Here is a 13,173-nt window from a genome sequence, read left to right as displayed (position 1 = left end):
CAATTGCCCCTCCTCCCTACTCCCCCAAATGCACGCACTCACACATGTATGCACTGCCCACCTCTACAACCCAGCCAGGGCACGATTAGCCAATCCGCGCCCTGGTGCGGTACAGAACGATCACACTAGTCAAACGAACCAGGCTTTGGGGGTCAAACGCTCCCGAGCCTAATAACACACCCTAATATCAACAAAAACGTGATCGCTTCATGAGCCAAAAGCCATAAACAGTTAAGCACCACAGCGGTGTGTAAGTACAAAAAAAGATGAGGACCTGGCAACACTGCAAGACAGGGCTGAGAGAAGCAGTCTCACAAATGCGTACAACACCCAGCCGGTGATTTATTGCAAAGCATAACTTTGTAATGTTGCGAGACGACAAAACATTTCTATGGCTACCTCTGTGTCAATCATGACAGTCTTTTTCTGTACACACATGGAGCGATCATGGAACGATTCACTCCCGCATTTAAATGCGGTTGTCACTCCCGAAAGTTTGTAGTGTGTACATAGTTGCAATAGGTACTTTTGAATGACATACAATAAATGATCTTCTAACACGAATAGAGTTCGTAGTAGTGCCACTTAATATAAATTGAACGTATTATTAGTGTATGTGTCATACTGTGACTAAAATTGTGAAATCATTCAGTTGATCAATGGCATTTTTACTTAAATTGGCAACTGGGTAGAGATAAACAATTGACAAATGGTATTTTTTTAATCACTTACGTAAAAAATTTAACACAAACATTGTAAGCCTGTTTTTTTATTTTTCATTTTGTAAAGCAATTAATTTATCAGCATGTGTTTTTTGTTTGTTAGCATCGAGGCGGCAGTGGCGGCATTCACTCAAGCTCGGCCCCCGGGCATCTATAAAGGAGACTATCTTAAAGAGCTCTTTCGTCGCTATGGTGATGTGGAGGATAGCCCACCCGCCCCCTCCCTTCCTGAATGGTGCTTTGATGATGACGAAGAGGAGGTGGATGATGATGGGAACAACATCGCTCCGGGCTCTGAACCCAGCTCCTCTCATTCCAGTCAGGCCAGAAAGAAGAAAGAACGACTTAAACTGGCACGTATCTTCATTACAACACGTCTGCTCTGCTTTAGTTACAGTTTGTTTGTCTTTGAATCAATTATGTTCGTATCTCAAAGACACATTCCAGCTTATGTACGCGTTTGGTTTTATGTGCAAAGTTTTACTCTTTCTTTAGTTGTTGTGGACAGACACATGCACATATTTTTAGTCAAATAAGGCAGTATATGTAAGCCTTTAGATAATGCGTTACAGTTTATATGTTCAGTTGTCTTAAATCATTTATTTAAAGTGGGAACACTTCTTAAAGCGGAAGATGTGATTTGTGAGCGTGAGGTTTGGTTCCTGTAAACATTGCTTTGCAGATAGTTGAGCAGCATTATTTCTGGTGTCTAAGCACAGATAAAAATGTCATAGGGTTTTCTGCGCAGCACATTTATTACTGGATATAACTTTACAACGTCAAAGCGTGTGTATTTATGTGTGAATTGTTCCCTGCAACTTACAGCTGTATTTTTAAAGCACATCTTAAAAAAGTGCAAGACAGATGCATTCAATTATATCTTATGTTTGTGGTAATTGACAGCATATCACGGATGTGTCACATACACATTAGGATGTATGTGACGTGTTAGTATTCTGGGTTAGCAGAAAGCCATGTAGTTAGTGTGAGGCTTTGACAGGCCGTCTGAAATGTTTGTGTCGTTTGTGTCTTGTATGGTTTAGGGCGCTGTGTTTCTCGAGGGGGTGTCTGTCAAAGGAGTCACTCAAGTAACGACGCAGCCCAAGCTCGGCGAGATACAGCGGAAATGTCAGGAGTTTTCCGAATGGGACAGGTAAGTGTGTATGTGTGAGATTTCAATCATGAGGTCTTTAAATGTCAAAGATTCTTAACGTGCCATTTTTAACACAGATGATTCAAAACAGAGTCAGAGTATCAGTGAAAGTGGAAAAATCGCAATTATAAAATGTTTTTATTTTATTTAAAAAAACACTTTTTTTTCTTTTTTACAAAAGTTTAATGCCTTCCAGAAATTTTTCTTCTTTAAATATATAAACATACAATATATCAAATGAAAGAATCAGCTCTCCAATAAGGGAAGGTTTCTTCAAAAATAAAAAAAATTGAACAAAAAGCTGACATCATTGCATTTTTGTAAAGGACTTTTGTTAGAGATCAGATTCAGAACGATGATTAAAGCATACACAGAGATTTAACTGTTTTTGACTCTATGGATGCTTTAGTTCTTCTTCACACTGTCAGTCCAAATCCAATTTTGATGCACATCCGATTTGAATCCAATCACATTGAGAACGTGTGAACGGTCAAAAAGCGCACAAAATCCGTTTTTTTCTAAAACGTTTCAGGCTACATCCAGTGGTTGTTTGAAATCTGTTTTAAATCGCATTTCCGGAAATCCATTTCAGTCTGTCCGCTCTTATTGCATTCGTGTAGCTTTTTGGTTACACCATGCGGTCACGTCACGTAAACGCAACCCCAGCGTGAACTTTGGAACAGTCCATTTTAGGGCTGGAACGACGCGTCGACGTAGTCGATTACGTCGATTACGTAATTACGTCGATTTGCCGGAAATGCGTCGATGCGTCGCACTGTTTACATTTTGAAATGAAGGCGGCTTCAGCTCCGACCGGGTGATACAAGTGTTATACCAAACAGACAGAACGCGATCAAAAGTGTGGGAATACTTTAAGCAGAGACCAAATAAAACACATACTGTGTAAAACTGAAATGGCATACCACAGCAGCGCAACACCTGTGTATGATCATCTTAAAAGAAGAAAACCTGGAGCTCTCCGACCTCAAAATGACGAGACGTCAGCGTAAGAATTTCAACTATTACAGTAAGTTTTTATACTTACTCTATAAACAATAGAATCAATGCACATTGTGCTTAATACAGCTGCGTTTACATCTTCGTTTAATACGAGCTGCGAGACGCCTGACAGACGTGACATTGCATCGCTTCTGGGCAGTATGTTGAAACAGTAAATAAAGAGCAGGACATGTTTTTATATTAAGAAGTTATGAAATAATAAGTTACTGTCACATTGAGAACTGATAGGCATGTGCCCGCGTGCACTGAAAGCCAGCTGGCAGTGCGGAGTTCCCAATGAACGTCTTTTTTGCGAATATGTGCGCAGATATTACAGAAGCTCGTCTTGTAAGGTATTCCTGACATGCGTTTATTTAAAGTAACAGCGGCGTAAACGCTGTTTATAAAATATTAGAAGATCATACTAACTGAACTTGTTTTTTACCCGGAACTTAAGAAAAGTTAAATGTTAAAGTTAAATGAGAATGCAGTACTACTAATAGTAATAATATTAACAGTAATAATATAACCATTACATCTTATATAAGGGTTCATGAATCACAATGAACTTATTTTTACTTCAGTCTGAACTAATGCTGAGTTAATGCATGTACTAATCATAAACTAATGTTTAAAATATTAATATATGCCTATTTTATTGTTTAAGGTGAATAATGCCTCTTTTAAAGTGGCACTGCCACTTTATTTTTCATGTTGAAAATTTTGGTTTGTGTGTTTGTTTAATTAAGAAAATGCTTAAATAAAATGTTAGCGTTAATGGCAGATGTTACATTTATTATTTGTTGGGGAATTATATGTATAAAAAAATCATTAGACTATTCGATTAATCGAAAAAATAATCGATAGATTAATCGGTTGAAAAAATAGTCGATAGTTGCAGCTCTAGTCCATTTCTGACAAAATGATAGGGAAGCTTAGAAAAGTCCATGTATTTGGAAATAAAGTTTCTACAAAGTCAGACATCGAGGCAGATTATCGTGCCAGCGCCATTGCCATAGAAACATTGCAGATAATCCGGAAAACGGCAGAACGCTACAGGACGCACAGATCATATCTGAACAGTTGTGGTACACAATATGGACAGTGAGTCTGTCAAATCACATACGCACCAAAATCGGATTTGGACTGACAGTGTGAACAAGGTATTAGTGTTTAATAAACTGTGTAAATTGCCACCTATTTGATATTAGAGGAAATATGGATCGCCGTAAAAACTCGTCATTAACAGGGAAGCGTTTTCTCTTAATTGACGAGTTAACCCGTCCATGGTGGGGGAAGAGTTAAACCCCTTCTTCAGTTTGTGTAAATAAACCTTCAATTTGTGTAATTTAGTTATTTTCTACCGATAAACATTGCATAAGCAGAATAGGGTTATAGTTAGCAACGTTCAGTCTATTCAAATCAATTAACTAGCTGTGCAGAAAACGGCATTTACACATGTTTTGGAGGTTTGTTGAGTCCACCTAGTCCTTAAAAAAAGTTGACGGAGACTATTACAATGCATTTAATTCCTCTTTTTGAAAGGATTGGATTGTATCCTTATTCCTTATTCATTTTTGGTCTTTATTTTAATTATTATTTTTTAGAGATAGATCAGGCCGATGTTTGCAGGTTTTATGTGTATCTGCATCGGCCGATACGTGGCTGTCGTGTTCGCCGATTTTTTTCCGGCATTATTTACAGATTGAGTGCTGGAAGCTGCAAGGGATTGCAGGTCATGTGACTAAAAACAACCAACCTTTCCATGACAACATCAAAAGCTCGGCCTAACAACTGATTATAGCTAAACAAAGCGGGTTTTTATTTCTCATCTCTATGGGGCGGTTTCCCGGACAGGGATTAGACTAGTCCTAGACTAAAATAATGTAAGAACTGTCCAAACTATTAACATCTCTTTTTAACATATCTTAAAATTCATCAGTGCCCTGTGTTTTGCCTCAAAATGGACACATGTAATGTTTTTAGTAAGGCATGTTTGTTAAAACTAGTTATATTTCCTAATAAAACTAAGCTTTAGTCCTTGCTTTGTTGATAGTTCCTCATCATTGTGGAGAGTGCAGTTCATGGTTCCATAGCACCCTCACCTGTTTTTACTATTTGTTAAATATAGTTTTTTAAGTTCAATAAATGTTACTTTTTAAAATTGAGACTTGTAACATTTGGCATCATTATTCTGTCAGTATCAGTATCCGTATCAGCACTGAAAAATCCATATCGTTCGATCCCTATTATAATTTAATAAAATGTTATTCTGTTTTTATGTTAAAATGTTATTGTTACATTTATAAGGGCTTAGGGATGCTTAACGATTAATCTCGATTAATCGTTAGCAGAATAAAAGTTTTGGTTTACATCATATATGTGTGTGAACTGTGTATAATAACTTTGTATAAATAAATGTAGACACATGCATATATATGTTTTAGAAATGTTTACATGTGTATATACATTTGTATATTTATGTATAATTTATATTATATATAAATATAAATACTTAATATATACATTTTTTTTCTTAAAATTATACATGAATGTGTTCATATTTATATATATATATACATAATTATTATACACAGTTTACACACATATGTGATGTAAACAAAAACTTTTATTCTGCTAACGATTAATCGCGATTAATTGTTTAGCATCCCTATAAGGGCTGTTTAACCCTCATGTGTTGTTGGGGATGTTTTCATCCACTACAGAGTTTTTTTTACTCTTAATTTAGCCGTAACTTTCTCTCTGTTTTAGCAAATTGAATGATTTTTGGTGACAAATCTTATATTTACATATATTTTAAGAAAATGCTTTGAAATTTTTAAAAAACTCAACGATATACCGTGGGCAAATTTACTACCCTTTCGTGTTGTTAGTGGATGAAAACATCCACTAACAACACGAAAGGGTAGTAAATTTGAACAATGCACAAGGGTTAAATATTGTTTACAATCTATGCATAATGGCCCAAATATCAAAAAAGTTTGCATTTCCTTTACCCTTCAAATTGCACAAATTTAAATAGGGAATTGAAAATGCACCCAATGGAAACATGGCGATTTTGCCTAAACTCCCTTATATCACAAACAAGTCTTTACGCTCGGACGAGGTGTTTTTTTGGGGGGAAAAGGAATATATCGCCAAACTGCAATGGAAACAGTTTTTTCGCATTTACCAGTCACCTGACATGCGTTAAAATCACATGATCATTCTTTAAACATGTTTGGATGGAGGACAAGAGGTGTGTTCGACTAGTAGATGACAACAAAATGCTGCAAAAGTGATTCGGGAGTCGACTGCTCTGTGTGCTTTCGAGTCAGTCTCGCTGTATTTTGATGTCATCCGCATGTCGGTCTGCACGGTGCCGATCGGGGTCAAACACAACCATGGTTATGGTTTTTAAAATGACTTATCGTGAGAGAACATAATTACATTTTTATTCGCATAACATCGCTTAATGGAAACGCTATCATTTTGCTATCATTTTTTGTTGATATTTAGAAAATAACGCTCAAGTTTTGCACAAACCTTTAATGGAAACGCAGACACCGTTGTATCTCCTCTCATGTAAACGTAAAACAAGTTTTTTATTTTGCAATTTCTCTGTCAACTGCATGTTCGAGAGCTGATTTTTGTTCGTTGCTTTACGCTTACTTCTGTTTATGATGTTTATCTTTTACACGTGTAGACATGCGCACCTGAACCAAACTGTGAGAAAGCGTTACATGTAACACGTAATGGGCAGAAATGTACATGTGCAGATCAGTTTTGAAGCAGATACTGAATATAGGTCTTGTTTTAAAAATGTGTTAAAATATGTTACAGAAAATCCTTTTAAGTATGCTTTCCATTTATTCCAGTTAATGTTGACATTTCACAAGATGTACCCGTTTATCTGTAATGTTATAATTTGGTATGTTGGAAATGTTTTTCACTATAAAAAACGTGGGATCTGCGCCCTTAACAGGGCACAGTTTCTGACCATTTTCATGAAATGTGTGATGCGAGTTATTATCCTCATGTAAACAGTAGCAGCATTTCCTTTCATCGATTATTGGAGGTAAATTTGAAGAACTCAGTCTGTCATTTGTGTCCATTAAATGTATGATGTTTGTTTGTCTGTTGGACAGATCTGGGTTTCCTGGTGCTCAGCCCGTATCGATGGACCGTAAGAACATTCGCCTCTTAGAACAGAACGTCTACAAGGTCAGCTGGAAGGCAGACGGCACACGGTGAGTCTAATCACAGATCTTATTATTTCAAAAAAGGACTTTGATGCCAAGAACACTACAATAAAAAAGTGACATATTTTTCTTGATCCTGTGCTCTTTGCATTAGGGCAAGGCAAAAATAACCATTCTCCAATATTAATCAGTCTTCAATTTAACAAAACAATATCAATTCGGCAAATCCCTGAATCGATTCTTAGTGTGCGTGCTTTACTTTATGCAGGGCTTGTAAGCAGCCCCTTATGGCCCGAAACAATTCAGAAAAATATATAGGTCTTACATGCACATGTAGGTCTTAAAGTGACAGTACACCAATTAAATTTCATGTGTGTAAAACGAAAAAAATGTATGCAATATTGGTAACGAATCAATAATCAAACCGAGTCAAAATCATATACAAAATCGGCATATTGGATTTTGTGACTTTTTCAAGGTGATTTTTGCAATCAAAATGACTGTGGCGGTAATTTCCAGAAAATTGCAAAGAAATAAAAAAAAAACATTCTAACTGGGATTACCATAAATGCTTAATATAAAAAAATGTTAGTTCTCAAGTAAATAATCAAGTAAACAGTCAATGATAAAATAATAACAGAGAAACTATACTATATTACTATACAGTAATGCATGGATCCAGTAACCACACCTCCAAAACTACCTTTTCCCTAAACATTGTGTACCTATTTTTGCCGATGGACATTTTGACCTGTGTGTGTGTGAGCAGTGTTTCCCATACATAGGCTCTACATGGGCGCTGCGCCCAGGTAAATTGCGACCCGCCCAGGTAAAAAAAAAATCACTTTACGAATTTCCGTATTTTCTGAACTCGACTGGATGACCCGTGTTTTGGAGAGAGAGAGAGAGAGAGCGCGCGGAAGAGAGAGCGCGAGAGAGAGAGCGCGAGAGAGAGAGCGCGAGAGAGAGGTGGGTGTCGGGTGACCGTGAAGATGATGCACGCGTCATAAACTCATCATCCAGCGCGGCAAACTGGATCAACTGCAGCAGCACATACGGAGCAGCCAGGGAACACACTGCGACCAAAATGCTTGCATATGCTTATGTGCATATGTGTTTATAGCATCTAAGTTGGCTTCATTTTGCGTGCAAGCACGTTGTGTCTCTCCGGTTGAGTGTCCGTTCACGTGCTCTCTGTTTCTCAATGAATTGGGCGCGACGCGAAGCAACCTCAGTGTCACATTGTATCCTTTCATGTTTCTGAACTTGAGCAGAGTTTTACCATTAGAGGTCTTTCTTCACTGAGGACGCGGGACCCGTACGGTTCCGGGTTTATATTTTAAATGGTCAGATGGGTCCGGGTCGGTCCTAGTTCATTACTTCGGGTCCCAAGTCTGATTAATATTGTGTGTAAAACCCGAGTCGATCGGAGAACGGCCGTGAGCGCTACCGCGCTAAAGCTCGAGTGCTGTTTTAGCGTGCCTCCGGTTTCTATGGCGATAGCAACTGGCTCTTGTCACGACCACGCACCGCTTCATTTTCTTTATCCCATTTTTTAATAATCTTACTATTAATAGACAATATCTTTACTAAAATCTAAACAGTTTGCACAGAGATTGTAGCAAAAAGCAGTGCTAATACTGAATGAGCAAAGCTCTAGCTGACTCAGGATATAAAAAACGCAAAGCTGTAATGTAAAGTCTGTCATCGGGACAGCAAGTAGACTTTTAAATCTGAAATAATTAGTGGATTAAGCTTTTTTTAATCGGCAAAAGAGAAATAGAAAGCAGAAGCAGTAAAAGTGCCTATCTTATAGAAGTTATTAACATTATAACATCAGTCACATTTATAATCTATAGACCTGCACTGTCTATATAGGCTATAGTATACATAGTATTGTATATAATTGAGTTTGATAAAAGGGGTCATCAAATTGCTTCATATATCAGTGCAAAAACATAAAGTGTTTTCGTGGTGCTTTGACAAACACTGTCAGCTTTGTTTATGGCAAAAAAAGTTTGGGGTGGTTAGATTAATGAACTATAATGTGAAATTAACATGAATGTTTTATAAATCAAAGTATTGTGTTGTGTCACACATTATTAGTTCTTTGTTACATGTATAGTAGACCATTTTTTGTCGGTGGATAATAATGATTGCCCTTTTCACCGGCTACCACCACAAGTAAATTTCAGATCTGTGGGAAACACTGGTGAGCATTCAAGTGCAAATCCTTAAAGGATAATGGAGTGCGGTCCTCACCAGCAGTGGCGGTTCTACACGGAGGCCAAGGGTGGCCCGTGCCTCTGTAGACATGTCCCTGGCCACCCCTGTGGCCACCCCATGCTGACCAAATAAAAAAAGTATATATTTATTTTGATTTTACACGCGAGCGCCAAAAGCGGAACTAATGCGACGCAACGTTGTACACGGGCAAATTAGAGCGGCGCACCCAACCACTGTAGCCGCCCTGCGGGTGCTGCTCGGCGAGTGTCTCAATTCGTCCAAGCTCCCGATGTTGTGAATGTGTATGCAGGTTTGGGCACTGGTAAGGACTCTAGCTCACTTCACATTGGGACACTGTTCATTTATTCTCCTGTCACGTGGCTGCTTAAGCGCGTTGTGATCATTCACAGCTGTTACTCATCAACAACCGGCAAAACCAACATCTCACTGACTTTTTTAAACAGTACAATGTGAAAAGCGCTGTAATTATGCTCTTACATATACATGCATAAAATTGGAGGAATATAATTAAATGTTACTAGTAGACTAGTCCTAGACTAAAATAAATGTTAGAACTGTCCAAACTGAAAACAACTTGCACTGACATATCTTAAAATACATCAGTGCCCTTTGTTTTGCTTCAAAATGCACACAAGTAATGTTTTTAGTAAATCATGTTTGTTAAAACTAGTTATATTTCCTAATTAAACTAAGGCCTAGTCTTGGCTTAAACTAATCCCTGTAACCACCCCTATAATCTTTAAATATCATTTGTTGCCCTTTTTTAATGTGCCCCTATGGTTTAACACTGGCCCCTCCTTGCCCCCCCCCTAGTGAAATTTGTCTAGAACCGCCACTGCTTACCAGCTAACAGGTGGCATGTACACATGTACCAGAGTCCTGCATGCGAGTGGGTACCCTATTTGATTTATCGGGTGTAATAATATTAACGTGACATTTGTGGTGCGGATTCGGGGAACTCCGTAAGCATGGCCGGACTGCTGATCTAAAATCCAAGACCATTTCAACTCGATTCAATACACGCTGATACACAGCTGGTCCTGTGCTTGTTTGTGTTCACAGTGTGTCTGAAGACTGATAAAGGTTTTTAATTGATTTACAGCACGATTTGCGCGTTAGAGTCAGACCGGTCGGGTAGGTTACGCAATTAAATTAATGCTGCTGTCGGATAACGGGGTGTTCTGTTGTCTCATGCAAGACTCTGGCTTATGTGTTCAGGAGATTAAAGATCCCGTTCTTTCTGTGTTTTTGAAACTTTGATTATGTTTACAGTGCACATTATAACATGTGTTCATGCTTTACATGTAAAAAACTCATTATTTTTCTCACAATTTACTTATCTGTATAGCGCTGTTTTCAAAAGGTCTGATGTCTTCCTTCTTCTATGAAGTTTCTCCTTCAGAAATACGTAATGAGTTCTGATTGTGTAGTTTGTTTAGTGTGTTGTGATTTGACAGCAGCTTAGCTTAGCAGAGCCATTTGAGCTTAGCTGGCGACTGACGTATTATTGTGGGCGGAGTTTAGTCGAAAAACCGTTCTACTGTCGTCATTAAAGCAGGAAGTAGAGGACTGTAGTCCAAACCGGCCGTTCGCTGTAGGCTTTGAAAGGCGAATTCTGTTAAAGAAAATATATCGCCTGGCAGTGAACTTTGAGCTTTATCATTTAGCAAGTATTATTTATGCTATTATAGCAACATTACACACTAACTAGGGTTTAAAAAATGGGATCAGGAAGACAAAGCGTCTTTGTTTTGGGGTCTAAATCTCAAGTATATTGTGTATAATATGATTCTGGCCTTAAACTTGAGATTTTTCTTTTAAAGGTGCACCTTAGTAAGTTTTATGTGTACAATTCCTATTTGTCCCAGAATTCCAGCAAACCATTTTATACCAACACCTTTTATGAATTCTTTCTGCTCCATGTAGGGATACAGCGATTAACCGGTTTTACTATTATCCGCGCTTTAAAATGTCATGGTTAAGTAATCGTAAAGCCACCAAGAGGCGCGTGCATCATGATTATATTACATTATACACATCAAAATTATATTTGCACGTGACGCTTCTCTTGGTTGTTCGTGCATCTGGTTTGTGTGTGCCTGGGCCTGCATGCGTACGTGAAAGAGCCACACTCCAATCGGTCTGTGCAGCATTAAATACCTCCTGCTCGCGGCTCAAACCCGTGCGGTTTCCTGGTGGTCAAACCCGGGCGAGCGCTCCTGATGGTCTGACTGACTGGATCTAATAGTCTTTATGCCCAGCTGCACTACTTCCTGAACTTCAGCAAGCTCCTTGTTTCCTGTCTCTATTACTGGACAAACTGATTAATCCAGGTGTGCCTGACCTCAGTAGTCACAACAACAATAATCAGACACACCTGGATTAATCAGTTTGTCCAATAATGGCGGACAGGAAACAAGGAGCTGGCTGAAGTTCAGGAAGTAGTGCAGCTGGGCATAAAGCCTATTACGTTGAATTATTATTCGTTTTGAGAGGCTATTATCATTTTTACTAATACTTCAAATGAACCAAAATAATAGACATATTTATTCAGTCCAAATGTAAAATGACATTTATTCAAAAGATCATTAAAATGAATACAGGTTTCAAAAGGCACCTATACTGTTTAAGTCAAAAGCCAGCTAGGTTATTATTATTATCATTTATCCAAGAATTGTAGAAAAATACACAAACAAATGTATTCATGTGATTTTATACATTAATGGTGTAAAATAAATTAATCCATAATAACCGTACAACCGTGATTATTTATCAGACAACAACCGTACCATCAAAATCTATAATCGTTGCATCCCTAGCTTCATGCCAAATGTTTTCTTTTTTCATTGTGTTCATTAAGCTTTCTTTGTTTTATGCTGCACACATTTACATACTGGATGATGTTGGATTAATTTCCAGCTGATTTCGTGCATTGTTTTGTTAATTGCACTAAAGCTGTCCAGGCTCACGCCATCAAGGACATATGTCATTATATTTCAGCTTTTTAGTCAGTGAAAGTCAGGGAATTTGAGATTTGATTCGAGTGAGAACTCTGTACGTTGTACCGTTTGAATACCCATATTGTGTTTATGTTGCTTAATTTGTGTTTTGTTTAGATATTTATTCATGTTTGTGCATTTGTATGTAATGTAACGGAGCACTTCATAAGTAAGATGTTGTTGTGTCACTCACATAAACGAATAACCAAGTTGTTTTCGCAGGTTTTTTGAATAAAAACTCTTGCCGATAAATTTGAGTTATAAATGTCCGAGTTTGACTTTTAGATGTCACTTAAGAAAGAAGAATCTGCCACATGCCCTTCAATGATATTCAATAAGATACTCCTGTGACATTTTATTTTGTAGTATTGGAGTCATAGAGGGCGGTTTAATGATGGTTCAGGTCACCTCAGCTCGGTCTATAATGATTCTCTCTTATCGCCCGCTGCTCGTGTGCTTAAACCAGCATCAAATGTCCGCCTCAGCATCATTAAACACGCTCGCCCACGGGACACATCCGCCGAGAGGAACCACGCAGGATGTTTTATGTCCTGAACATGCCGGTTTGGTGTATTGTAGTGATTCAAACCTATCTGAACACAACGGATCTTTGATGAAGATTCTTCACTTTTAAGTGAGTAGTTATAAGAGCGTTGCTGATCTCTTTAACTGGAGATCTGTGCTAACAAGCCCATTATTCTGTGCTGTGGTCACTCAGGGCTTATGAAGACCAGCATGTATCTTCGATACGTTTGCTCTGGGGCAAAGCAAAGCGTTGTGGTGTGTTATAATGACCATGTGTATAATAGAGCTCATTATGTTTCTGTTATAAGAGGAGTTGGAGTTTTTGA

The 13,173-nt window shown here is 38.0% G+C and overlaps 1 protein-coding gene across 1 annotated transcript in view; it reads left to right on the top strand.

The window, feature by feature from the left end:
- Nucleotides 1-13,173, top strand: part of rngtt (RNA guanylyltransferase and 5'-phosphatase) — a 164,596-nt gene that overhangs the window by 25,389 nt on the left and 126,034 nt on the right. Inside the window, exons 6-8 of the mRNA XM_065268829.1 lie at nucleotides 826-1,075; nucleotides 1,766-1,875; nucleotides 7,023-7,124. Coding sequence (XP_065124901.1) covers nucleotides 826-1,075; nucleotides 1,766-1,875; nucleotides 7,023-7,124 — 462 coding nt within the window. The remainder of the gene's footprint in view (nucleotides 1-825; nucleotides 1,076-1,765; nucleotides 1,876-7,022; nucleotides 7,125-13,173) is intronic.

The sequence above is a fragment of the Paramisgurnus dabryanus genome, chromosome 12 (genome assembly GCF_030506205.2).
Source record: "Paramisgurnus dabryanus chromosome 12, PD_genome_1.1, whole genome shotgun sequence".
Taxonomy (NCBI): domain Eukaryota; kingdom Metazoa; phylum Chordata; class Actinopteri; order Cypriniformes; family Cobitidae; genus Paramisgurnus; species Paramisgurnus dabryanus.
The sequence above is the reverse complement of the archived record's forward strand: the minus strand, read 5'-3'. Positions and strand labels throughout refer to the sequence as shown.